Here is a 27,050-nt window from a genome sequence, read left to right as displayed (position 1 = left end):
GCAGAACAAAAATATCCATATATACAAAAATGCCTATTCATCAATTTCCATTGGAACTTTGCTTGATCAATTGATCTTATAATACAGAAAAGTTGGTGTAATTAAGAGTAATGTTGGCAGCAGGTAGGATAGGCCAGAGTACTGCACAGTTAGTACTTCAAAATTAAAACATCTATTTATATCAAGCATAAAGATATTCACAATTCTAACAGATCACAAGCAAGACAGAGAAAGGACTGGGAATCTGAACCTTGCTAAATACAATGTTCTGAACCTTGCTAAATACAATGTTTTCATCTATATTAAAAAGGATGTCCATTATCCCCATTGTTATTTGTTTTAACATTGGAAATTTTATTGATTCAGATTCAGGAATCAAAGTTAATTAAGGGTGTAAAGATAAGGAAGAATGAGTATAAATTGCGGGCATTTGCGGATGATTTGGTTTTAATTTTGGAACAACCGAATCAGGTGATTGATGGTTTATTAGAACTTATAATACAGTATGGGAATGTTTCTGGTTTTAAAGTTAATAATTATAAGACTAAGATATTATCTAAGAATATGTCAGTTAAAGATAGGGAAAGTTTGATTAAAGCCACAGGTTTTCAGATGGTAAAAAAGGTTAAATATTTGGGAGTATATCTAACTGCTTCAAATGGAAAATTGTATAAGAACAATTACGAACCACTATGGGCAAAAGTCCAAAAGGATTTAAGAGATTGGAAAAAATTGCAATTGTCATTGTTGGGGAGAATTTCAGCTGTAAAAATGAATGTTCTACCAAAGTTTCTTTTTTTGTTTCAGATGATACCTATTCTTAAAAAAGAGGCAAATTTGGAGGAATGGCAAAAGGGTATCAATAATTTTATATGGGCCGGGAAGAAACCAAGGGTTAAATTTAAGATATTACAGGATGCTCGAGAAAGAGGGGGACTTAAGGCACCTAATTTGAAATTATATTATGATGCAGCCGCCCTAACTTGGTTAAGTGATTGGCTTAATTTAACAAATATGGATATTCTTTTTTTGGAAGGTTGGGATTTAATATATGGTTGGCATGCATATTTAATTTTTAATAAGAAAGTTGATCGGACTTTTAAATCACATATTTTGAGGAATGCTTTACTTCGTGTTTGGAAGAAGTATTATTATAGATTAAATTATAAAATACCTATCTGGGGGATTCCCAGACATGCAATTGAGGGAACTTCTAAGGGGACAAATTTTGATAAAATCTCGTATAAAGAATTGTTAATTTGCTCTGGTTCGAATTGGTATTTGAAATCCCTAGATGTATTAAGGCAGCAAAATATTCTACAGTCATGGTTTCAATATTTACAAATAATGGATAGATGGACTGTAGACAAGAAAGAGGGAATAACACTAAAAGATAGACAATTGGTTATTCAGATTAAAAACCAAAGTCCGGCTCATATAAAAAGAATATACAATGTTTTACTAGAGTTAGATTCGGAAACAGAATTGGTTAAAGACTGTATGATTAAATAGGCTCAGAATATACAGGAGCCGATCTCATTGGATTTATGGGAGACAATTGGATAAGAAATGTTAAATTTACACAAGCTCAAAATTTGAGAGAAAATGTTTATAAAATGTTTTATAGATGGCACTTAGATCCTAAAAAATTATCTTGTATGTATTCCAATATACAGCCCAAATGTTGGAGATGTGGCAACAATGATGCAACATACTTTCATATTTGGTGGAATTGTAAAAAAGTAAAGGCTTTTTGGATTATGATTTGGTGGAACATTCAAAAGATTTTTAGAAAAAAGATAAAGTTTACTCCTCAACTATTTTTACTTGGTATTTTTGTTGACTTAAATGAAAAAGAAACTACTTTGATGTTGAATTTATTAACTGCAGCAAGGTTACTAGTAGGTTTATATTGGAAGAAAGATTCCTTGCCTACTTTAGAAGAATGGATATTTAAAGTATCTAGTTTTGCAGAAATGGCAAAAATTTCTGCTTATTTAAAGGATCATACACAAGAAAGATATATTATTGTATGGGGAAGGTGGATAGATTATATTCAGAAAAAGTATGGAATTAAAAAGTTTCATTTATTTTATGAATGAATATTAAATATTATAGAGAATTGTTTTATAGGTTATGGAGTTAAAGGTTAATTATGATATTTTTTTTCTTTTCCTTTCTTTTTTTTCTTTTTTTCTTTTTTCTTAATTATTATATATATATTTTTTTTATTAACCCTGTATTCTGCTCTGGGAAGTGAAGGGAGGGGGGTTGGGGGTGGGAGGGAGGGTAAGGGTTTTTTTTTCTACTTTAAAATTTTATTGTATTTTTATAAATGATTGTATGTTTTAAAAAAATAAAAAAAAATTCTCAAAAAAAAAAAGGATATTATTTTGTAGGTATAAATTATAACTACAGATAGTTCTTGAGTTCCAACCATTCATTCAGCGACTATTAGAAGTTATGGCAGCATTAAATAAATGGGACTTTTGTTATTTGCCCAAAATTACAGATTTTGTAATACTCCTGTAGTGGTGTGATCAAAATTCAGGTGCTTGACAGCTCGCCAACCCTTACAACTACAGGGGCACTTCAACAACCCCCCCACCTGATCTCTGCCCTGATCTCTGCCTTTTTGATTGAGCAGCACTTCTCGCCATCCTGGGGCTGGCCTGGGGCCTTCAGCAGTCTCAGCTGGTCACCACCTCTCCCAGGTTTCTTTTTTAGTCTAGCATCACTGCTGAAGAGTGCCACCTCAAGACTGTGCAAAGCAAAGCCCTTGCCGTCCTATGCTCTACTCTCCCTGCCAATCTGCCAGCCTGCTGCTGACGTTCCACTTGTCCTACCACCCTGATGGTTTCCGGTCCTGCGCTCTGCTTGCCTTGTTGGCCTTGCCGCCTCCAGCTGATCTTTACCATCTTCCTCCTGCTGCTGATGAGGTGCAACCAGCCTGGCCCTATGTGAGGCCACTGCTCACTGTGCCAGGCCTTCTTCCTGAGGCCACTTCCCGAGGCCACATTGTTTTTCAAATTGCACAGAACATTCTCACAGTGCTTCAGGAGACATCAGAGGTTTTCCAAGCACAGAGCCATCAGAGTGGCAGGGCCGGTGAGCACCAGGCAGCCAAAAGGCAGAGGGGGAGGGAAAGGTAGTTAGGGGAGCTGAAGAGAAGGCATTCCCTTATCTTGCTGAGGTTCATGGCCAGGAGACACCAGGCTGGGAGTGGCCTGGATCAGGGTGTTTCCTAACCTAAAATCCGGTAGGATTCAGTTAGCTATGGCAATGGTGAGTGCTGGGATTGCCATTGCTAAGTGATGCATTCATGTAACCACATAACATTTCAGTCCCAATTACCATTATAACTCAAGGACTACCTGTATGCTTATAGATGCTTTATATAAATGAATAGATACAGTAAGAATACATCTACAAATATAGTTACATTGAAGTTGCAAGAACATTATACTGAAATCATTAAATACATCTTTTACCGTACAAAATATTTAGTATTTATAGATATAACAATATATTTTGGGGGAATGGACAAGCTGAAATAGTTATACATCTGGCTATTCTCCAAGCAATTTTGCATTGTCCTTAGTACGATCTGTTTCAAACCACTGCTCTCTAATCCACAAACCACTATGTTATATAATGTTACTATATAATAGAAATCAGGACACAAGTCAACCACTTCCTTTGAATGTATAATAAATAATAAGTGAAAGCCAGACTTAGTTGTGCTTATTGTAGATGAAATGCTGATCGACTGAAACCTCTAAGAGGGATACATTTTGAGTTATTCATTTACATGAACTGAGCCACATGAAGGATGCAACAGAGAGATTAATGCACCATAACTGCATTCTGACACTTCAAAGATGAATATTGCTATTTAAAACTCTGTTTCAGATTGTTATATAACTTTGCACATCAAGTAGGGAAAACCTCAGTCACGCTTATTCCAATGTTCAAGCAACAGTGTCTCACAGAGAACTTTTTCAATTAAACTGTTTCTCACAGTTACTTTGATTATCTAATTCATAGACCATTTTGTAACATTGAATTTATACATTATATTATTTGCTTTGGTGTTGTATTTGAAAATTAAATATTAATGTTAAAAAACAATAAGTTTTTTAAAAAATAAACCAACAACTTTAATATTTAGAAAAAGTTAAATATTAATCTAAGCAGAAGTTAAGAATAAAAGAGATGAAAATGGATTATTTATAAATATCTTTTTTTGCTTTCATTTGTAAGCTTCTTTGTTTTTGTGTATAAACATTTTTGCTTCAAAATGTGCTGCAAACATTCCTACAAAGCAATCATTATAGCAATGCATTCCATCTAATGGTGATGAATAGAGAACATTTCTCCCTTTTCTAAATTTAGACCTTTAAATTTGCATTTAGCCCCAATACTGTGGTAGTGTTAAAAAAAGGCTGAGCAATCATTTTCATAAATCATAAACATTCTGAACTACATTACACTTCACCTAAAAATGTAGATTATAAGCTTAAAGTTCACGCACAACAAAAGAATGGAAACTGGAATTTTAATCCTACCAGTTTGGCTGAGTTGTGAGGTGCTCCTGCTTTTCCGTGAAAGCCCCACGATAGCTACCATTTTTGCACCAATACTGGATCGCCGTTTTTTTCCACCTGCTCCCACAGTGCCCACCGCTGTATCAGACTGGCTGCCATCGTTCTTCTCTAGTGTATACATATCGCCACTGATGCTGGTGCTTTTAGTTATGTTCTGTCCTGAAGCGCCAATCTGTCTGCTTTGCATTTTAGATGTGAAAACACTGTCAGCCAAGACGATGGATAGACAATGCCATAAAAGAAAAAATAAAGACAGTAAAGGAAAGTTTCAGACCGAAGGTTTGGGATGACTATTGAGAGAAACAATTAATTTACACAGAAATTGGTTTGTCACCGAAGTTGAAAAGATCAAATTTCTTTGTAGTTGATTGTACAATAGTTATTGTTTTGTCTCGTCACAAAACTTATTTGTAAATTTTACCGAAACGCTATGGCATTGCTATTATGGTACGCTAAACAGTAATCTTACAACCATATAAGAAATACATTGTGTATGTTTTTATAATTTATTATTCTTATATATGAATATCAGTTAGCCACTGATGGCATACAGATAGTCTTTGCCTTATGATCAATCATTCAGTGACAATTCAAAGTTACAACGGTGCTGAATAAAGGGATGTTGTGAAGTTCTGGCTGTTGCAATGTGCCTGCAGTCATGTGGTCAAAATTTGGGCACTTGGCAGCCCTTTTGCACTTACAACCTCAGCGGCACTGCAGCTCCCCCATCTACCTATTTGCCCCCATCAGTGCCCTTTTGGCCCCCTGACATCCAGCCATCTTGTTGCCATCTTCTTGCTCTGGCTGCTAATGAGGCATGCCCAGTCTAGCTGCTTAACTGTATGAGGCTGGTTCTGCCTAGGGATAAAGCACATAGCAATCGTACTCCTGCAAATGGGGATTTCTTTGCAAAGATTTCCTGGATAGGGCTGGGGTTGCTTTGTGCTGTGAAAAAGGGGGGATAGGCTGCTTTTGGCTTTCACCCCCTCTCCTCTTTTAGACTGCAAAGGCAGCCCCATACGGTGCAGGAGCAAGTGCAAAATGGCATTTTGGTGCACTGCAGCACTTTTAAACTATTTTGTACTTTATTTCTTTTTCACTGCATGAAGCCAGTTCCACATGAGCTGGCACTCAGTCCAGGCAAGCCTCATAAGGGGCAGGAGCATGAAGATGACAGTGTAGGTCAGCTCACGGTGTGGAGCACAGGGCAGCAATTGGAAGTGGGGTGTGACAAACAGTCACAGAGCCACACAGTGCAAGAGAAGCCAAAAAGGCAGAAGAGGAAAGAGGAAGGTGGGTGAAGGGAGTTAGAGGAGCTAGGAGGGACCAACCTGTCCAATCAGTCATTCTTGTTTAATGGCAAGATTCTTGTTCAATGCTAAGGAAACATGCTAAGGAAAATATTGTTGTACAAGACAAATAAAATAAGTATATTATCCATGAAAGTAATTTTTAACATTATATGTGTATTCAGTCACATATGCATCCTAATCTATAGTCTAAACTATAGATGCATCCTTCATGCATCCTAATCTATAGTCTAAACTGCTGCTTATTCTACTTATTCTTATAAATAGTTGAATAACTACATGTTATTTTTATTATATTTATCTTGGCACTTCTCAGCGAACCAGCCCTGATAAAATATTTCATTATTTTGCTCAAATAACTGTAATCCAGGCCCTTGGAGATGAAGATTCAATGAAGAATTGGCAAAAATTCAATTTGGCAACAAAAAAACTCTTTTATTAATAACTAAGCTTTCGTCAAACCACTGTTGACATTGTCAAAATGTGAGCTAGTATCAGGAGGCGCTCGTTCTTATAGTTGGTTAGATGTTAACGATCTAGTCATTGAGCGCGTCACAGGTCTACCCGCCTCTCGCTCTCCCATAGTTAACTGTATTGATTCTGGTTCCGCTGCGCTGTGTTGGTCAGATAGCCAGGCCTCACCAACACTCTATTAATCGGCACGTGGAATTACTACCAGCATATCAAGCGCTGAAACAACATGAACAGTCGCGCAGAGAATCAGAGCGAACGAACTGTCGACCACCTCCTTTCCTGGTGAGTAGGAGGATAAAAGATCTGGGTCCCTTACCTATGGAATGGCAGGGTGTCACAGCGAGTGGAGATATGGAAGTATGAACAGGACCCATCACAAGATCAAGGGGAAGACAGCAGACCGTGACTGGTGCAATGCACATGGTGGGAGGACTAACAACTGGTGCGGCTGCATGGCATGCTGACGGCATGGCCGGGTGGGACAGCAGGAGTAGTGCTCCGGCAACAACACCAGATAGCTGCACGCTGCAGGATGGACATGACCAGCAGGCAGGGTGGGCGGGAGAAGGGAAAACGGCAAAACCGAAGTGGATGCCGACCAGTGCAGCGGAACCAGGATCAATACAGTTAATTATGGGAGACTGAGGGACGGGCAGGCCTTGATGCACTCGATGACTAGATCGTTAACATCTAACCAGCTATAAGAACGAACACCTCCAGATACTAGCTCACACTTTGACAACATCAACAATGGTTTGACAAAAGCTTAATTATTAATAAAAAAAATTGTTCCAGAGATCAGTGGTTTTAGCAGATTTTAAATGAGTATACCTGGGACTCAAGTTTTTAGAACAATTAAGGATGTCATAAACACAAATGTTTAATCTATAAAACCAAGCTTTCATTGGCCACACTACCGACATCGTCAGGGTATAAAATGCTGGATCCGGGAGTCCATTTTTATGTGGCTGGCTGCCTCTGTGCTTTGACCCTGGATCGTGTGATTGGTCCGCTCATTAGCATTGGCTGTGTAGTTCTTAAAGGAGGCATACATGTACAGAGGGGGCAATAAGGGTAACAAGTAGTGGAGCCATTCCAAAGACACACCCGGATGGCAACCCATTAACACACACAGAAGCTCACCCATTAGCAAGAGAGAGAAGGGGGGATAAGAAACAGGAACGAGATGACCAACCCCCAGAAGTTTTCACACGGGCAAGGAAAGCAATAGAAGAAATAGAAGAACGGAGCTTGAAGCACACATGCTAGACAGCGCAGCAATACGGAGGCAAACTAAGACAAATGAGGGAGTGGGGAGAGACGACTGGGAGCGGATAAACAGCGGATCTCTAGGCACCCGCACATGCACAAAGAAAACAACAGCAATTGGAGAGGGGAGGACAACTTTAGAAATGGCTCCTTTAAGAACTACACAGCCGATGCTAATGAGCGGACCAATGACATGATCCAGGGTCAAAGCGCAGAGGCAGCCAGCCACATAAAAACGGGCTCCCGGATCCAGCATTTTATACCTGACGATGTTGGTAGTGTGGCCGACGAAAGCTTGGTTTTGTAGATTAAACATTTTATGATTTCATCTTGGTGATCGCCTTATTTTATTTCACATTATGTGTATACCTGGGATTATATATATATATATATATATGTAGGTCTTTGGTTGTTCGGGTTTTCTCCCACGTAAAATTGGAAGTGTCTTGGCAACGTTTCGACGAAGTCACATTCGTCATCTTCAGGCTGGTGTTTTTAGCTTCTTGCTTTGAGCAGCAATGTGTGGTTTTAGCTGTTTCTTCCTTTTAACTGGCTGAATCCCACCACTGCCCTATTCTAAATCTATTATCAGAGTCATTGTTTTTTAGTCATTGTTATATATAACAATATATATTAGGTTTTTACTCCCATCATACTTGCTAATTACAGAAATCTTTTCCGCAAGCTTTCAATTTATTTAATAACATTAATCAGCAGTATATCATGTTACCTAAGTTTGTATTATGATTTTGTTTATTTCATGTATTTTTGATGGTTTGTTGCCTTAAAATTAAAACATAAAGAAAATAGTTTTTAAAATTTTTATGACATTTTTATGCTCCAATTTCATTGAATGAACTGATTTTTTATGTTCAATTTAGCTTAATATACAGTATTTCTCTTATAGAAAGCTTCAATTTGTGTGTGTGTGTAATCTAACATTATAAATATAACTGGGCTACATAAATATCCACAATAACAATTCTGAATGACAATGAATTAAATATTATTTGTTTCCATTATAGGTTGAGGTATTAAGGAAATCAAATTTTTAACTTTGTTTTGCACTCTTAAATACACTAAGTATGCTTATCTACAATAGAATTCAAACTATTCATTTTGAAATAGCTCTAGTGCACTTGTGCATATTCATATTAGCACATTTTTCAGATCACTCTTATCTTTACGTTTTCTCCTTGTACGTAAAGGCCTATTGGAGATAATCAAAATATTAACCAATCTGTTAGATATAGATTCTGCCTTTCTTGCAGGAGGTCAAAGCAGCTTACACAGCCTACTCTTGTTTTTCCCACAAAAGTAAATTAAAATTGAATTAATAATGCAACATAACCTAACTTATAATTTGCATATATATATATACTGTATGTGTGTGTGTGTGTGTGTGTGTGTGTGTATACACAGTATATTCCGGCGTATAAGATGACTTTTGAGAGCGTCAAAACAGCCTCCGAACTCAGGGGTCGTTTTATACGCTGAGTCGTCTTATACGCCGGAAATAAGGTAGTTTCTGGCGTATAAGACGACTTTCTAGGCATGAGACTTGGCATCGATTGTCTTATACGCCGGAAATAAGGTAGTTTCCGGCGTATAAGATGACTTTCTAGGCATGCGACTCGGTGTTGATCGTCTTATACGCCGGAAATACCAGTAGTTTCCGGCGTATAAGACGACTTTCTAGGCATCGACTTGGCGTTGATCGTCTTATAGCTGAAAATACCGGTAGTTTCTGGCGTATAAGACGACTTTCTAGGCATGCGACTTGGCATTGATTGTCTTATACGCCGGAAATAACGTAGTTTCCGGTGTATAAGACAACTTTCTAGGCATGCGACTTGGCGTTGATCGTCTTATATGCCGGAAATACTGATAGTTTCCGGTGTATAAGATGACTTTCTAGGCATGCGACTCGGCGTCGATGGTCTTGTGACCCGGCGTCGAACTAGGGGGTCGTCTTATACGCCGGAATATACGGTATATGTTTATATATATATATATATATATATATATATATATATATATATATATATATAGTCTTTGGTTGTTCGGGTTTTCTCCCGCGTAAAATTGGAAGTGTCTTGGCAACGTTTCGACGAAGTCACATTCGTCATCTTCAGGCTGGTGTTTTTAGCTTCTTGCTTTGAGCAGCAATGTGTGGTTTTAGCTGTTTCTTCCTTTTAACTGCCAGTGAGGGTATGAACTGATTGGATGGGAGCTTGGCTGTGTTCTGATTGGGTGGAGGTGTGTTCTGAATGGTTAGGGGCTTGGCTGTGCTCTGATTGGCTGGGGGAGTGTTCTGTTTGGTTGTGCTCAGGTTAGTCTGAGTTGCAGAGGGGTTTAAGATTTTGGGGTTAGGGAGTCGTTTGTCAATAAGGGCAGGTTTCCAAATGGCTGGTAGGCGGGAGGTATCATCTCGCTTGTTCATGCTGTGTGGGCGTTTTTCTATCTCGATGGCTTCTCTGATTATTCTGTTATTAAAATGTTCACTTTTGGCAATGGTTCTGGTATTTTTAAAGTCAATTTCATGTCCTGTGGCTTTAAGGTGTTGGACCAGGGAAGATGTTGGTTCCTCTTTTTTGACTGAGTTCTTATGTTCTTCAATGCGTGCACTTATTCTTCTGTTGGTTTGTCCGATGTATGTGGTGGGACAAGTGGTGCATGGGATTTCGTATACTCCTTGATTTTCTAATTCAATTTTATCTTTGGGGTTTCTAAGGATGGTGGATATTTTTCTGTTTGTGCAGAATGCTGTTTTGATGTTGTGTTTATGGAGGATCTTACTGATTCTGTCTGTGGTGCCTTTTATGTATGGGAGGAGGGCTTTGCCGTTTTCTTGTTCTTTGTCTTGGATTTTGGTGGGGGTTTCTTTTTGGATTAGGTTTGTAATCTTATTTCTATGGAATCCATTGGATGTTAGTACATTGGTGAGAGTGTGTAGTTCGGGTTTTAGGTGTTGTTCGTCAGCTAAGCGTTTTGTTCTGGAGATGAGTGTCTTGGCTACAGAGTTGATCTGTGCTGGGTGGTGGTGTGAGAGAGCGTGCAGATAGCGGTTTGTGTGTGTTTTCTTCTGGTAGATGGTGTGTCCTAGGGAGCCATTGGATTTCTTGTAGACTAAGACATCCAGGAAGGGAAGTTGGTTGTTAGCTTCTGTTTCCATGGTGAACTGTATTTTGGGGTGTAGGCTGTTGAGGTGTGTGAGGAAGTTGTCCAGTTTTTCTTTCCCATGTGGCCAGATTATGAAGGTGTCGTCTACATATCTGAGCCAGAGTTTGGGTTTGTGATCCGATTTTTCTAGAGCTTGGGTTTCAAAGTGTTCCATGTAGAGGTTGCAATGACAGGTGAGAGGGGTGATCCCATGGGTGCTCCTTCTGTTTGTTTGTATTTTTGTCCATTATAGATGAAGTATGTGTTGGATAGGCAGTGGTTGGTCAGATCTAAGATGTGTTTGGGGGGGTTATATTTGTTTTGGATAGCTGTCAAGGCTTCTTTGATAGGCACTTGGGTGAAGAGGGATATGACATCGAAGCTCACTAGTAGGTCGCTGGGCTGTAAGTTTTGTTTCTTTATGATCTCTATAAACTGGAATGAGTTTTTTACGTGTGAGGTGATGGATTCTGCATAGGGCTGTAGTTGTTTGGCGAGAAATTTGGCTAGGTTTTGTAGAGGTGAGCCTATGGAGCTGACTATAGGTCTGAGTGGGGTTCCTTCTTTGTGTATCTTGGGGAGACCATAGAGTTTAGGGCATCTGGATGATTTCTCTCTGGGAATGATTCTTTGCTGGATCTCTTCGCTAATGGGGGAGGCTTTTATCTTGGTTCTGGTGGTTTTTTCCAGGTAGGTGGTGGGATCTGTATTTAGGGGTTTGTATGTGGAGTCTTGGAGTAGGTTGGTTAATTTGGTTTGGTAGTCAGATGTGTTCATAACCACCGTGGCGTTGCCCTTGTCTGCTGGTAGGATTATTATGCTGGTGTCTTCTTTCAGGTTACGTAGTGCTGTCTGTTCCTCTTTGGGTAAGTTGCTTTTGGGTGGCTTGCTGGTGCAGAGGATGTTGGTGATTTTGAGTCTGATTTTGTTAGCGTCATCGGGGTTGATTTTGGTCAGGCTGGTTTCAACTTCACATATAATGGTTTCAGTGGGGATGTGTTTGGGAGCGACTGCAAAGTTGAATCCTTTGGAAAGGACATTGGTTTCGGCTTTGGTGAGGATCCTATCTGAGATGTTATGCACTGTTTGTTTCATGTGTGGCTGTGAGGGAGGAGGGGTTTGTTTCTGGCGTTCTTGTAGTCTTCGGAGTTTGTTGGTGTGTGTATCTGTCTTGAGGGTGGTCTGTGTTTCGGCTCTCCAGACGGCGAGTTGTTTGGATTTGTCCCAAAGTGCGGGGTGGATCTTGTTGCTGAGTTTGAGGTGGAGTGTGAGGAGATCTTTGTTAATTCGGTCTAGGAGGAATCTTTTTGTGTGAAGTTCATTTCTGATTAGGGCCAATTCTGTTCTTTTCAGGATCCGTTTGGTGGCTGCAGAGTTGGAGTGGAATTTCAGTTGGAAACATGTGGGGATTAGATTTTGATCTCGGCAGTTACGTAGGAATGCGAGGTCACATAAAATGGAAGCTCTTTGGACTTCAAGTTTTTCATAGGTCCTGGTCAGATGGTGGATTTCCTCCCGTAGAGGTTCGATATTTGTTTTCTGAGGTTTCGCGGGTATTTGTATATAGGTCTTTGGTTGTTCGGGTTTTCTCCCGCGTAAAATTGGAAGTGTCTTGGCAACGTTTCGACGAAGTCACATTCGTCATCTTCAGGCTGGTGTTTTTAGCTTCTTGCTTTGAGCAGCAATGTGTGGTTTTAGCTGTTTCTTCCTTTTAACTGCCAGTGAGGGTATGAACTGATTGGATGGGAGCTTGGCTGTGTTCTGATTGGGTGGAGGTGTGTTCTGAATGGTTAGGGGCTTGGCTGTGCTCTGATTGGCTGGGGGAGTGTTCTGTTTGGTTGTGCTCAGGTTAGTCTGAGTTGCAGAGGGGTTTAAGATTTTGGGGTTAGGGAGTCGTTTGTCAATAAGGGCAGGTTTCCAAATGGCTGGTAGGCGGGAGGTATCATCTCGCTTGTTCATGCTGTGTGGGCGTTTTTCTATCTCGATGGCTTCTCTGATTATTCTGTTATTAAAATGTTCACTTTTGGCAATGGTTCTGGTATTTTTAAAGTCAATTTCATGTCCTGTGGCTTTAAGGTGTTGGACCAGGGAAGATGTTGGTTCCTCTTTTTTGACTGAGTTCTTATGTTCTTCAATGCGTGCACTTATTCTTCTGTTGGTTTGTCCGATGTATGTGGTGGGACAAGTGGTGCATGGGATTTCGTATACTCCTTGATTTTCTAATTCAATTTTATCTTTGGGGTTTCTAAGGATGGTGGATATTTTTCTGTTTGTGCAGAATGCTGTTTTGATGTTGTGTTTATGAAGGATCTTACTGATTCTGTCTGTGGTGCCTTTTATGTATGGGAGGAGGGCTTTGCCGTTTTCTTGTTCTTTGTCTTGGATTTTGGTGGGGGTTTCTTTTTGGATTAGGTTTGTAATCTTATTTCTATGGAATCCATTGGATGTTAGTACATTGGTGAGAGTGTGTAGTTCGGGTTTTAGGTGTTGTTCGTCAGCTAAGCGTTTTGTTCTGGAGATGAGTGTCTTGGCTACAGAGTTGATCTGTGCTGGGTGGTGGTGTGAGAGAGCGTGCAGATAGCGGTTTGTGTGTGTTTTCTTCTGGTAGATGGTGTGTCCTAGGGAGCCATTGGATTTCTTGTAGACTAAGACATCCAGGAAGGGAAGTTGGTTGTTAGCTTCTGTTTCCATGGTGAACTGTATTTTGGGGTGTAGGCTGTTGAGGTGTGTGAGGAAGTTGTCCAGTTTTTCTTTCCCATGTGGCCAGATTATGAAGGTGTCGTCTACGTATCTGAGCCAGAGTTTGGGTTTGTGATCAGATTTTTCTAGAGCTTGGGTTTCAAAGTGTTCCATGTAGAGGTTGGCAATGACAGGTGAGAGGGGTGATCCCATGGGTGCTCCTTCTGTTTGTTTGTATTTTTGTCGTTATAGATGAAGTATGTGTTGGATAGGCAGTGGTTGGTCAGATCTAAGATGTGTTTGGGGGGGGTTATATTTGTTTTTGAATAGCTGTCAAGGCTTCTTTGATAGGCACTTGGGTGAAGAGGGATATGACATCGAAGCTCACTAGTAGGTCGCTGGGCTGTAAGCTTTGTTTCTTTATGATCTCTATAAACTGGAATGAGATTTTTACGTGTGAGGTGATGGATTCTGCATAGGGCTGTAGTTGTTTGGCGAGAAATTTGGCTAGGTTTTGTAGAGGTGAGCCTATGGAGCTGACTATAGGTCTGAGTGGGGTTCCTTCCTTGTGTATCTTGGGGAGACCATAGAGTTTGGGGCATCTGGATGATTTCTCTCTGGGAATGATTCTTTGCTGGATCTCTTCGCTAATGGGGGAGGCTTTTATCTTGGTTCTGGTGGTTTTTTCCAGGTAGGTGGTGGGATCTGTATTTAGGGGTTTGTATGTGGAGTCTTGGAGTAGGTTGGTTAATTTGGTTTGGTAGTCAGATGTGTTCATAACCACCGTGGCGTTGCCCTTGTCTGCTGGTAGGATTATTATGCTGGTGTCTTCTTTCAGGTTACGTAGTGCTGTCTGTTCCTCTTTGGGTAAGTTGCTTTTGGGTGGCTTGCTGGTGCAGAGGATGTTGGTGATTTTGAGTCTGATTTTGTTAGCGTCATCGGGGTTGATTTTGGTCAGGCTGGTTTCAACTTCACATATAATGGTTTCAGTGAAGAAACCCCCACTAAAATCCAAGACAAAGAACAAGAAAACGGCAAAGCCCTCCTCCCATACATAAAAGGCACCACAGACAGAATCAGTAAGATCCTCCATAAACACAACATCAAAACAGCATTCTGCACAAACAGAAAAATATCCACCATCCTTAGAAACCCCAAAGATAAAATTGAATTAGAAAATCAAGGAGTATACAAAATCCCATGCACCACTTGTCCCACCACATACATCGGACAAACCAACAGAAGAATAAGTGCACGCATTGAAGAACATAAGACCTCAGTCAAAAAAGAGGAACCAACATCTTCCCTGGTCCAACACCTTAAAGCCACAGGACATGAAATTGACTTTAAAAATACCAGAACCATTGCCAAAAGTGAACATTTTAATAACAGAATAATCAGAGAAGCCATCGAGATAGAAAAACGCCCACACAGCATGAACAAGCGAGATGATACCTCCCGCCTACCAGCCATTTGGAAACCTGCCCTTATTGACAAACGACTCCCTAACCCCAAAATCTTAAACCCCTCTGCAACTCAGACTACCTGAGCACAACCAAACAGAACACTCCCCCAGCCAATCAGAGCACAGCCAAGCCCCTAACCATTCAGAACACACCTCCACCCAATCAGAACACAGCCAAGCTCCCATCCAATCAGTTCATACCCTCACTGGCAGTTAAAAGGAAGAAACAGCTAAAACAACACATTGCTGCTCAAAGCAAGAAGCTAAAAACACCAGCCTGAAGATGACGAATGTGACTTCGTCGAAACGTTGCCAAGACACTTCCAATTTTACGCGGGAGAAAACCCGAACAACCAAAGACCTATATACAAATAACCCGCGAAAACCTCAGAAACAAATATTGAAACCTCTACGGGAGGAAATCCCATCTCAGGACCTAGAAAAACTTGAGTCCAAGAGCTTCCATTTTATGTGACCTCGCATTCCTCGTAACTGCCGAGAGCAAAATCTAATCCCCACAGTTGTTTCCAACTGAAATTTCCACTTCCAACTCTGCAGCCACCAAACGAGTCCTGAAAGAACAGAATTGCCCTAATCGAAATGAACTTCACACAAAAAGATTCCTCCTAGACCGAATTAACAAAGATCTCCTCACACTCTCCACCTCAACTCATGCCAAGATCCACCCCGCACTTTGGGACAAATCCCAACAACTCGCCGTCTGGGAGCCGAAACACAGACCACCCTCAAGACAATACACACACCAACAAACTCCGAAGACTACAAGAACGCAAGAAACAAACCCCTCCTCCCTCACAGCCACACATGAAACAAACAGTGCATAACATCTCAGATAGGATCCTCACCAAAGCCGAAACCAATGTCCTTTCCAAAGGATTCAACTTTGCAGTCGCTCCCCAACACATCCCCACTGAAACCATTATATGTGAAGTTGAAACCAGCCTGACCAAAATCAACCCCGATGACGCTAACAAAATCAGACTCAAAATCACCAACATCCTCTGCACCAGCAAGCCACCCAAAAGCAACTTACCCAAAGAGGAACAGACAGCACTACGTCACCTGAAGAATAACACCAGCATAATAATCCTACCAGCAGACAAGGGCAACGCCACGGTGGTTATGAACACATCTGACTACCAAACCAAATTAACCAACCTACTCCAAGACTCCACATACAAACCCCTAAATACCGATCCCACCACCTACCTGGAAAAAACCACCAGATCCAAAATAAAAGCCTCCCCCATTAGCGAAGAGATCCAGCAAAGAATCATTCCCAGAGAGAAATCATCCAGATGCCCCAAACTCTATGGTCTCCCCAAGATACACAAGGAAGGAACCCCACTCAGACCTATAGTCAGCTCCATAGGCTCACCTCTACAAACCTAGCCAAATTTCTCGCCAAACAACTACAGCCCTATGCAGAATCCATTACCTCACACGTACAAAAACTCATTCCAGTTTATAGAGATCATAAAGAAACAAAACTTACAGCCCAGCGACCTACTTGTGAGCTTCGATGTCATATCCCTCTTCACCCAAGTGCCTATCAAAGAAGCCTTGACAGCTATTTCAAAACAAATATAACCCCCCCAAACACATCTTAGATCTGACCAACCACTGCCTATCCAACACATACTTCATCTATAATGGACAAAAATACAAACAAACAGAAGGAGCACCCATGGGATCACCCCTCTCACCTGTCATTGCAAACCTCTACATGGAACACTTTGAAACCCAAGCTCTAGAAAAATCGGATCACAAACCCAAACTCTGGCTCAGATACGTAGACGACACCTTCATAATCTGGCCACATGGGAAAGAAAAACTGGACAACTTCCTCACACACCTCAACAGCCTACACCCCAAAATACAGTTCACCATGGAAACAGAAGCTAACAACCAACTTCCCTTCCTGGATGTCTTAGTCTACAAGAAATCCAATGGCTCCCTAGGACACACCATCTACCAGAAGAAAACACACACAAACCGCTATCTGCACGCTCTCTCACACCACCACCCAGCACAGATCAACTCTGTAGCCAAGACACTCATCTCCAGAACAAAACGTTTAGCTGACGAACAACACCTAAAACCCGAACTACACACTCTCACCAATGTACTAACATCCAATGGATTCCATAGAAATAAGATTACAAACCTAATCCAAAAAGAAACCCCCACCAAAATCCAAGACAAAGAACAAGAAAACGGCAAAGCCCTCCTCCCATACATAAAAGGCACCACAGACAGAATCAGTAAGATCCTTCATAAACACAACATCAAAACAGCATTCTGCACAAACAGAAAAATATCCACCATCCTTAGAAACCCCAAAGATAAAATTGAATTAGAAAATCAAGGAGTATACGAAATCCCATGCACCACTTGTCCCACCACATACATCGGACAAACCAACAGAAGAATAAGTGCACGCATTGAAGAACATAAGAACTCAGTCAAAAAAGAGGAACCAACATCTTCCCTGGTCCAACACCTTAAAGCCACAGGACATGAAATTGACTTTAAAAATACCAGAACCATTGCCAAAAGTGAACATTTTAATAACAGAATAATCAGAGAAGCCATCGAGATAGAAAAACGCCCACACAGCATGAACAAGCGAGATGATACCTCCCGCCTACCAGCCATTTGGAAACCTGCCCTTATTGACAAACGACTCCCTAACCCCAAAATCTTAAACCCCTCTGCAACTCAGACTAACCTGAGCACAACCAAACAGAACACTCCCCCAGCCAATCAGAGCACAGCCAAGCCCCTAACCATTCAGAACACACCTCCACCCAATCAGAACACAGCCAAGCTCCCATCCAATCAGTTCATACCCTCACTGGCAGTTAAAAGGAAGAAACAGCTAAAACCACACATTGCTGCTCAAAGCAAGAAGCTAAAAACACCAGCCTGAAGATGACGAATGTGACTTCGTCGAAACGTTGCCAAGACACTTCCAATTTTACGCGGGAGAAAACCCGAACAACCAAAGACCTATATACAAATACCCGCGAAAACCTCAGAAAACAAATATCGAACCTCTACGGGGAGGAAATCCACCATCTGACCAGGACCTATGAAAAACTTGAAGTCCAAAGAGCTTCCATTTTATGTGACCTCGCATTCCTACGTAACTGCCGAGATCAAAATCTAATCCCCACATGTTTCCAACTGAAATTCCACTCCAACTCTGCAGCCACCAAACGGATCCTGAAAAGAACAGAATTGGCCCTAATCAGAAATGAACTTCACACAAAAAGATTCCTCCTAGACCGAATTAACAAAGATCTCCTCACACTCCACCTCAAACTCAGCAACAAGATCCACCCCGCACTTTGGGACAAATCCAAACAACTCGCCGTCTGGAGAGCCGAAACACAGACCACCCTCAAGACAGATACACACACCAACAAACTCCGAAGACTACAAGAACGCCAGAAACAAACCCCTCCTCCCTCACAGCCACACATGAAACAAACAGTGCATAACATCTCAGATAGGATCCTCACCAAAGCCGAAACCAATGTCCTTTCCAAAGGATTCAACTTTGCAGTCGCTCCCAAACACATCCCCACTGAAACCATTATATGTGGAGTTGAAACCAGCCTGACCAAAATCAACCCCGATGACGCTAACAAAATCAGACTCAAAATCACCAACATCCTCTGCACCAGCAAGCCACCCAAAAGCAACTTACCCAAAGAGGAACAGACAGCACTACGTAACCTGAAAGAAGACACCAGCATAATAATCCTACCAGCAGACAAGGGCAACGCCACGGTGGTTATGAACACATCTGACTACCAAACCAAATTAACCAACCTACTCCAAGACTCCACATACAAACCCCTAAATACAGATCCCACCACCTACCTGGAAAAAACCACCAGAACCAAGATAAAAGCCTCCCCCATTAGCGAAGAGATCCAGCAAAGAATCATTCCCAGAGAGAAATCATCCAGATGCCCTAAACTCTATGGTCTCCCCAAGATACACAAAGAAGGAACCCCACTCAGACCTATAGTCAGCTCCATAGGCTCACCTCTACAAAACCTAGCCAAATTTCTCGCCAAACAACTACAGCCCTATGCAGAATCCATCACCTCACACGTAAAAAACTCATTCCAGTTTATAGAGATCATAAAGAAACAAAACTTACAGCCCAGCGACCTACTAGTGAGCTTCGATGTCATATCCCTCTTCACCCAAGTGCCTATCAAAGAAGCCTTGACAGCTATTCAAAACAAATATAACCCCCCCAAACACATCTTAGATCTGACCAACCACTGCCTATCCAACACATACTTCATCTATAATGGACAAAAATACAAACAAACAGAAGGAGCACCCATGGGATCACCCCTCTCACCTGTCATTGCCAACCTCTACATGGAACACTTTGAAACCCAAGCTCTAGAAAAATCGGATCACAAACCCAAACTCTGGCTCAGATACGTAGACGACACCTTCATAATCTGGCCACATGGGAAAGAAAAACTGGACAACTTCCTCACACACCTCAACAGCCTACACCCCAAAATACAGTTCACCATGGAAACAGAAGCTAACAACCAACTTCCCTTCCTGGATGTCTTAGTCTACAAGAAATCCAATGGCTCCCTAGGACACACCATCTACCAGAAGAAAACACACACAAACCGCTATCTGCACGCTCTCTCACACCACCACCCAGCACAGATCAACTCTGTAGCCAAGACACTCATCTCCAGAACAAAACGCTTAGCTGACGAACAACACCTAAAACCCGAACTACACACTCTCACCAATGTACTAACATCCAATGGATTCCATAGAAATAAGATTACAAACCTAATCCAAAAAGAAACCCCCACTAAAATCCAAGACAAAGAACAAGAAAACGGCAAAGCCCTCCTCCCATACATAAAAGGCACCACAGACAGAATCAGTAAGATCCTCCATAAACACAACATCAAAACAGCATTCTGCACAAACAGAAAAATATCCACCATCCTTAGAAACCCCAAAGATAAAATTGAATTAGAAAATCAAGGAGTATACGAAATCCCATGCACCACTTGTCCCACCACATACATCGGACAAACCAACAGAAGAATAAGTGCACGCATTGAAGAACATAAGAACTCAGTCAAAAAAGAGGAACCAACATCTTCCCTGGTCCAACACCTTAAAGCCACAGGACATGAAATTGACTTTAAAAATACCAGAACCATTGCCAAAAGTGAACATTTTAATAACAGAATAATCAGAGAAGCCATCGAGATAGAAAAACGCCCACACAGCATGAACAAGCGAGATGATACCTCCCGCCTACCAGCCATTTGGAAACCTGCCCTTATTGACAAACGACTCCCTAACCCCAAAATCTTAAACCCCTCTGCAACTCAGACTAACCTGAGCACAACCAAACAGAACACTCCCCCAGCCAATCAGAGCACAGCCAAGCCCCTAACCATTCAGAACACACCTCCACCCAATCAGAACACAGCCAAGCTCCCATCCAATCAGTTCATACCCTCACTGGCAGTTAAAAGGAAGAAACAGCTAAAACCACACATTGCTGCTCAAAGCAAGAAGCTAAAAACACCAGCCTGAAGATGACGAATGTGACTTCGTCGAAACGTTGCCAAGACACTTCCAATTTTACGCGGGAGAAAACCCGAACAACCAAAGACATATATATATATATATATATATATATATATATATATATATATATATATATATATATATATAAACATATACCGTATATTCCGGCGTATAAGACGACCCCCTAGTTCGACGCCGGGTCACAAGACCATCGACGCCGAGTCGCATGCCTAGAAAGTCATCTTATACACCGGAAACTATCAGTATTTCCGGCATATAAGACGATCAACGCCAAGTCGCATGCCTAGAAAGTTGTCTTATACACCGGAAACTACGTTATTTCCGGCGTATAAGACAATCAATGCCAAGTCGCATGCCTAGAAAGTCGTCTTATACGCCAGAAACTACCGGTATTTTCAGCTATAAGACGATCAACGCCAAGTCGATGCCTAGAAAGTCGTCTTATACGCCGGAAACTACTGGTATTTCCGGCGTATAAGACGATCAACACCGAGTCGCATGCCTAGAAAGTCATCTTATACGCCGGAAACTACCTTATTTCCGGCGTATAAGACAATCGATGCCAAGTCTCATGCCTAGAAAGTCGTCTTATACGCCAGAAACTACCTTATTTCCGGCGTATAAGACGACTCAGCGTATAAAACGACCCCTGAGTTCGGAGGCTGTTTTGACGCTCTCAAAAGTCATCTTATACGCCGGAATATACTGTGTATACACACACACACACACACACACACACACATACAGTATATATATATATGCAAATTATAAGTTAGGTTATGTTGCATTATTAATTCAATTTTAATTTACTTTTGTGGGAAAAACAAGAGTAGGCTGTGTAAGCTGCTTTGACCTCCTGCAAGAAAGGCAGAATCTATATCTAACAGATTGGTTAATATTTTGATTATCTCCAATAGGCCTTTACGTACAAGGAGAAAACGTAAAGATAAGAGTGATCTGAAAAATGTGCTAATATGAATATGCACAAGTGCACTAGAGCTATTTCAAAATGAATAGTTTGAATTCTATTGTAGATAAGCATACTTAGTGTATTTAAGAGTGCAAAACAAAGTTAAAAATTTGATTTCCTTAATACCTCAACCTATAATGGAAACAAATAATATTTAATTCATTGTCATTCAGAATTGTTATTGTGGATATTTATGTAGCCCAGTTATATTTATAATGTTAGATTACACACACACACAAATTGAAGCTTTCTATAAGAGAAATACTGTATATTAAGCTAAATTGAACATAAAAAATCAGTTCATTCAATGAAATTGGAGCATAAAAATGTCATAAAAATTTTAAAAACTATTTTCTTTATGTTTTAATTTTAAGGCAACAAACCATCAAAAATACATGAAATAAACAAAATCATAATACAAACTTAGGTAACATGATATACTGCTGATTAATGTTATTAAATAAATTGAAAGCTTGCGGAAAAGATTTCTGTAATTAGCAAGTATGATGGGAGTAAAAACCTAATATATATTGTTATATATAACAATGACTAAAAAACAATGACTCTGATAATAGATTTAGAATAGGGCAGTGGTGGGATTCAGCCAGTTCGCACCACTTCGGCAGAACCAGTAGCTAATTTTTTGTTGCCCAGAATGGACTTCTGGAAGCGGCATCCATACAGAGAACTGGTTGTTCACATATTTGAATCCCATCACTGGAATAGGGTATGGAGAGCCTTTAAATAACTAGAAAAACCATTGGGAAAGTAAGTAAAATTAAAGCAGTACTCATAATTAAACATATCCTTTTTTGTCTTCTACAAAAAATATGGTAATCTCTATTAACAAGTTATTTTGTATTATTGTTTTAAGTTAAGTCAATTGTCAAGAGAAGGCAGTATTATGCCAGGATCAACTGAAGATAGATGTGGGTTGAATTTTGTTTTCATGCTGTTATCTAAACTAGTTTCATCTATGGATATTAGACGTTAATCGCAATTTCCAAAACTATATAGGATGAAACAAAATTATCCTTTAAACTTCAGTTTTCCAGATTTTGCTCAAAACGTACATATGAATTGTTATTTTAAAAGCTGTGAACAAAACTCAATAAATATAAATGTAGAACACAGGAAGATAAGAGTATATACAATGTTTTACACTTAAAAAAACCTCTGGAACTACAGTGAATGAAAATCATGCAAAACAGAATGCGTGTAACAATCTTACAGGTTTTTTTCTATGCACTGATTGAGTGGTTTTTTTTTTCTAGGCTGAAACATTTGGCTCTTGCTTTTTCTGCCTTCTGGATTCTTATGATCTTTGTCTCCTGAGAAATACTTGGCCATATATGCCTTCAAAATTTCCTTCATACCTTTGTTCATTTCTTCTCTCCTTTATGCTGATCAATAGTCATACTCTGCTTTTAAATTCCCAATCCCAGCATTATGAATTCCTTTCCAGTTATTTCTACAGTCAATTCTCATGCCCCAGAGATTTTGTTCTGAGTAAAAACAGTACAGTTAAGCCCAACTACTTTTCTATTACTATTTCTATATTGTATTATTTTATTTTATTTTTTATTTTATTTGCTGCCCATCTTACCATAGGGTAACTCTGGGCAGCTTACATATACAATTAAAACATAAAAAGTTAAAATCATACATAAAAACTAAGGGCATATGGGAAGGGTCGGGTTGGGTTGGGTGCGGAGGTGGAATGTGTTATTACTCAATCAACCACTTCCATTGTGCTGTTCCCCATTATTTTAATTGTTGTATGCTGCACAGAGTAGCTATTTCTGAGATGGGGTGCCATAAAAAATTGATAAAAAATATAAAGAAATTCAATAGTGAGAGAAAAGTTTGTATTTTGCCTGTGTGATCTGAAAAAGTTCTCAAATGTGATTCATCAAACTGAAAGGAGATACCAACCGGATGCAACCATGTTCAGACTTGAACCCAGTATTTTACAACACCTTTATTAATGACTTGGATAAAAATGTGAAAGTACTAGTTATGAAATTACTAGAAGACATAAAACTCAGTGGGATAGTTAGCCTACAAGACAGAAGTAAAATTTAAAAGAATCTTGATAAATTGGAAAAATGGATAAAAGCAACAGACTGAGATTTAATCAAACTCTTCACTTAGGAAAAATAAATCAAGTATAGGACAAGAGATATCTGGCTTATCAATAATATTTAAAAAAATATTTTGATTGCAGTAGAATGGTGTGACTAAAAAAACACACACACACACAATTTTAGGTTATACCTATAAAAATCTATTTTCCAAATCACATTGTCATGCTTGTGCTGGTCAGTATTAATATTGTATTTACAGTTCTGAGCAGTAAAATGTTAGAAAGTTTCAAACAAAATTGGAACAGGTTTAGAAACCAGCAACAAGGATCATCCAGCATTGGAAACTAAACCCTTTAAGGAAAAACTGAAGAATAAGAGAGTTATGTTAACATTCTTCAAATATCTGAAAAGAATGTCATGGAAGACATTATAACAGATTGTAGGACACCAAATAATGTATTTCAGCTACAGAAAAGTTTCCAATTAAATGTTAGGGGAAAAAACAGTAAAGTCTAGTTGAACAGTTGAATCAGTCACCCAGAAAGATGATTGGTTCATTTTCAATAGATCCATTCAAGCATCTAAGATATTTAAGTTTTAATTACTGCACTTAACGGGGTTTTGGATTCAGTGCCTAAATGGCTTCCTAGAGGAACTATGATTCTGTGATTTTGTGAAGAGGCTCATGTTCAGAAAAGAAAACCTGTAATAATATCTCCATTTCTGAAAGTTTTAAAACATATAATACTAACAATAGAATTAATACTATTGATCAAAGTATCTCCCCCTTCAGATAAGAATAGAATTTTATAGCATATTCCCTCAGTTTCCGCAAGATTCGGTCATACATTAAATAATGGATGGCTTGAGTAACCCATTATTATCCTGATAAAATTATTCCCTTATGAGAACAAAAATGAAAAATATATTGTCTTTTCTTCATATGGTTTGTATTAATGACATTTAAGACCATTCATACTGATGTTCATTCTGCCTAAAGAATTCTATCTACACAGCTCCAAAATGTTATATTTATATATCATGAAATATGTTGGTATGACAGAATTCTGTTAATGTGACAAAAATCTAAGAACTAGATGGCCTTTCTATATTTATCTCATGAATTTCAGCTTAATGTGAATCAAGATCAATCAATTGTTGGCCTTAATTTCTATATTATACCACAGTGGTTCTCAACTTGTGGTCCGCAGACTCCTGGGGGGCCACAATGTCATTACAGTGGGTCCATGAAGACTTGAAGAAAGATTATGATTTAAATCTTGAGTTAGGTCTTGGTGATCTGTGGCCAAGGTCCATGGCCACAAAAGGTATTTAGAGGAGGTCAATGGTGAAGAAAAGGTGGAGAACTACTGCTATATAAGATGGGTAATATTTCTGTAATTTGTTATTTCTTAAAATAATTTAACGAAATAGAACATTGATTGACTATTAAAATACTAAGCTAAAATTTAATGATGAACACAAAAAGGAAACATAAAGATACTACTGCAAATGATAGAACTCTCTAATAAATAGAAATCTAATTTTACCTGAGATCATCCTGTGAATATCTCCTTTGCAAATCCTCTTTATTGTTTGTTTCTGTTCCTTCCTCAGTTATCTCCTCTTGGGCCCCTTCATTCTCTTCTGTTTGTTTATCTTCCTCATCACAGTTCTTTGTCACCTCCTCCCCTTCCCCCTTTTCATCATCTTGTTCATCCAACTTTTTCTCCAGTTCCTGATTCTCCTCTTCTTTCTCAAGGAATACTTCCCCATCCCCTTCCTCCCATCCCTCTTTTTTTTCCTCATGTGATCTTCTGAGGTAAACAAAAATTGAGGAAGCATGCAAGTAAATAAAAAAGAAGACAGAAGCCAGTTAGGAAAGCTAGACAGAATCAAAACTTTTTACTGAGCTGAGGGTGGGGGAGGACAGCCACAAAATAAATGCTAAATGACAGTGATGAAAGAAAAAAATCATGCAGCCCAATTCTACAAACTAATTAAGATAGAGTCTTACTATTTTTAAGAGTAGAAATGGCAAGAAGACTGTAGAATAACATGAATGACAAAAATGTCTGTATAGATATTCTTTAAGATGCAGGACAAAACTATTTATGGATCTTTCTGCATGTGCTGTACAGAAATACACATCTGTAATACTGCTCTATGTCTTTGTGGAATCTATAACCACTACCAACATTAAATATTATCTTGTCTGCAGAAGGAATGTTAAGATTCATACAGCTGCACACATAATGCAGCATGAAGTTTACAGTATCCTGATTCACTTGGAAGACAATTTGGTTCACTTACAGGCAGAATTAAAGCAATACTGAGGGGAGGAAGTTTTTAGAACTGGCCTATTTTAGGAATGTCTTTATGAGGTTTACATTACCATGACATAAATTTATGATTAAGATCCATACATCCTACTACTATTATAATCCAGAACATTTATTTTAAATTGCCCTATAGTGTGGAGTTTTAGTAAATAGTTTGTTTTGAAAGCAAGTAACTTACATACTTTCAAGGAATCTGAACATAAACAAATGCAGAAGGTAACACTGAAATTTCAGAAAATGTACCGGAAGAGATGATACTAGGATCCAAACAAGATTAAAGCTGACTTGTAGTTTCTTACCTAATTTTCTTGTTTCCTCTTGGCCGTTCTGATTGCACAGACATATAACTAGTGCTGCTAAAACGGGATGCACTACTGGTTCTCGAGACTGCTGATACATCACTGACATCACTGTCTGAAGACTTGTTGGAGACATTATCAGAGCCTCGTTGAGGATCCCGCCCGGGACGATACTGTAATACAAACGAACTATGATGTTCAGGGTAGCCTTAAAGGTATCCTGTTTTTTAATAATTCACTATCCAAACTTTTTATTTCTCTAAAGACGATGATTTTTTTTTAACATCCCAATAGCTAAGATTTAATTTACCTTAAACATCTCAAATATTTTTTTTTAATGTGCTCAAAGCAGTTTGTGTGGTGTAAAAATGCAATTAACAGTACAAATAATATTATATAAAATGAAAGCTATTTTAAAGGGAGTGTATGAAGGCCTGCAAAATCTGAACCAACGTGTATGCCAATATAAAATTCTTGTTGCAATTTTTTTCATACATTTCATAAAAACTGAGACAGTCTGTTAGGTTATCATTGCCATCATTCAACAGTGAGATATAACAATTAGGGAAACTCATATTTAGTTATAACAGGGACATTACAAACTACCTCCAAAATGTTGCCAGTGTTTTGTTCTTCCTTTTAGCTATGACAACTTTGCACAAAATATAGATTAAATAGTTATCAACTTCTTTGGAAACTGTATTGTTTATCTCTTGTATGCAACCAACCAATTTAAT

General features: G+C 39.3%; 1 protein-coding gene across 40 annotated transcripts in view; it reads right to left on the bottom strand.

Annotated features, from left to right (window-relative positions):
• RIMS2 (regulating synaptic membrane exocytosis 2) overlaps positions 1–27,050 on the bottom strand; it is a 280,764-nt gene that overhangs the window by 23,868 nt on the left and 229,846 nt on the right. For 26 of the 40 annotated variants that reach the window (XM_039328826.1, XM_039328838.1, XM_039328829.1 and 23 more), the window contains 3 exons: positions 26,314–26,486; positions 25,223–25,489; positions 4,569–4,810 (listed from right to left, as the gene is read on the bottom strand). In XM_039328826.1, coding sequence (XP_039184760.1) covers positions 4,569–4,810; positions 25,223–25,489; positions 26,314–26,486 — 682 coding nt within the window. The remainder of the gene's footprint in view (positions 1–4,568; positions 4,811–25,222; positions 25,490–26,313; positions 26,487–27,050) is intronic. The other 14 variants (XM_039328857.1, XM_039328851.1, XM_039328852.1 and 11 more) reach the window with 2 other exon arrangements.

This window comes from Crotalus tigris, unplaced genomic scaffold, assembly GCF_016545835.1.
Source record: "Crotalus tigris isolate CLP2741 ecotype Arizona unplaced genomic scaffold, ASM1654583v1 scf7180000024384.25900115:4084858, whole genome shotgun sequence".
NCBI lineage: Eukaryota > Metazoa > Chordata > Lepidosauria > Squamata > Viperidae > Crotalus > Crotalus tigris.
This window is presented reverse-complemented; position numbering and strand designations above follow the sequence as displayed.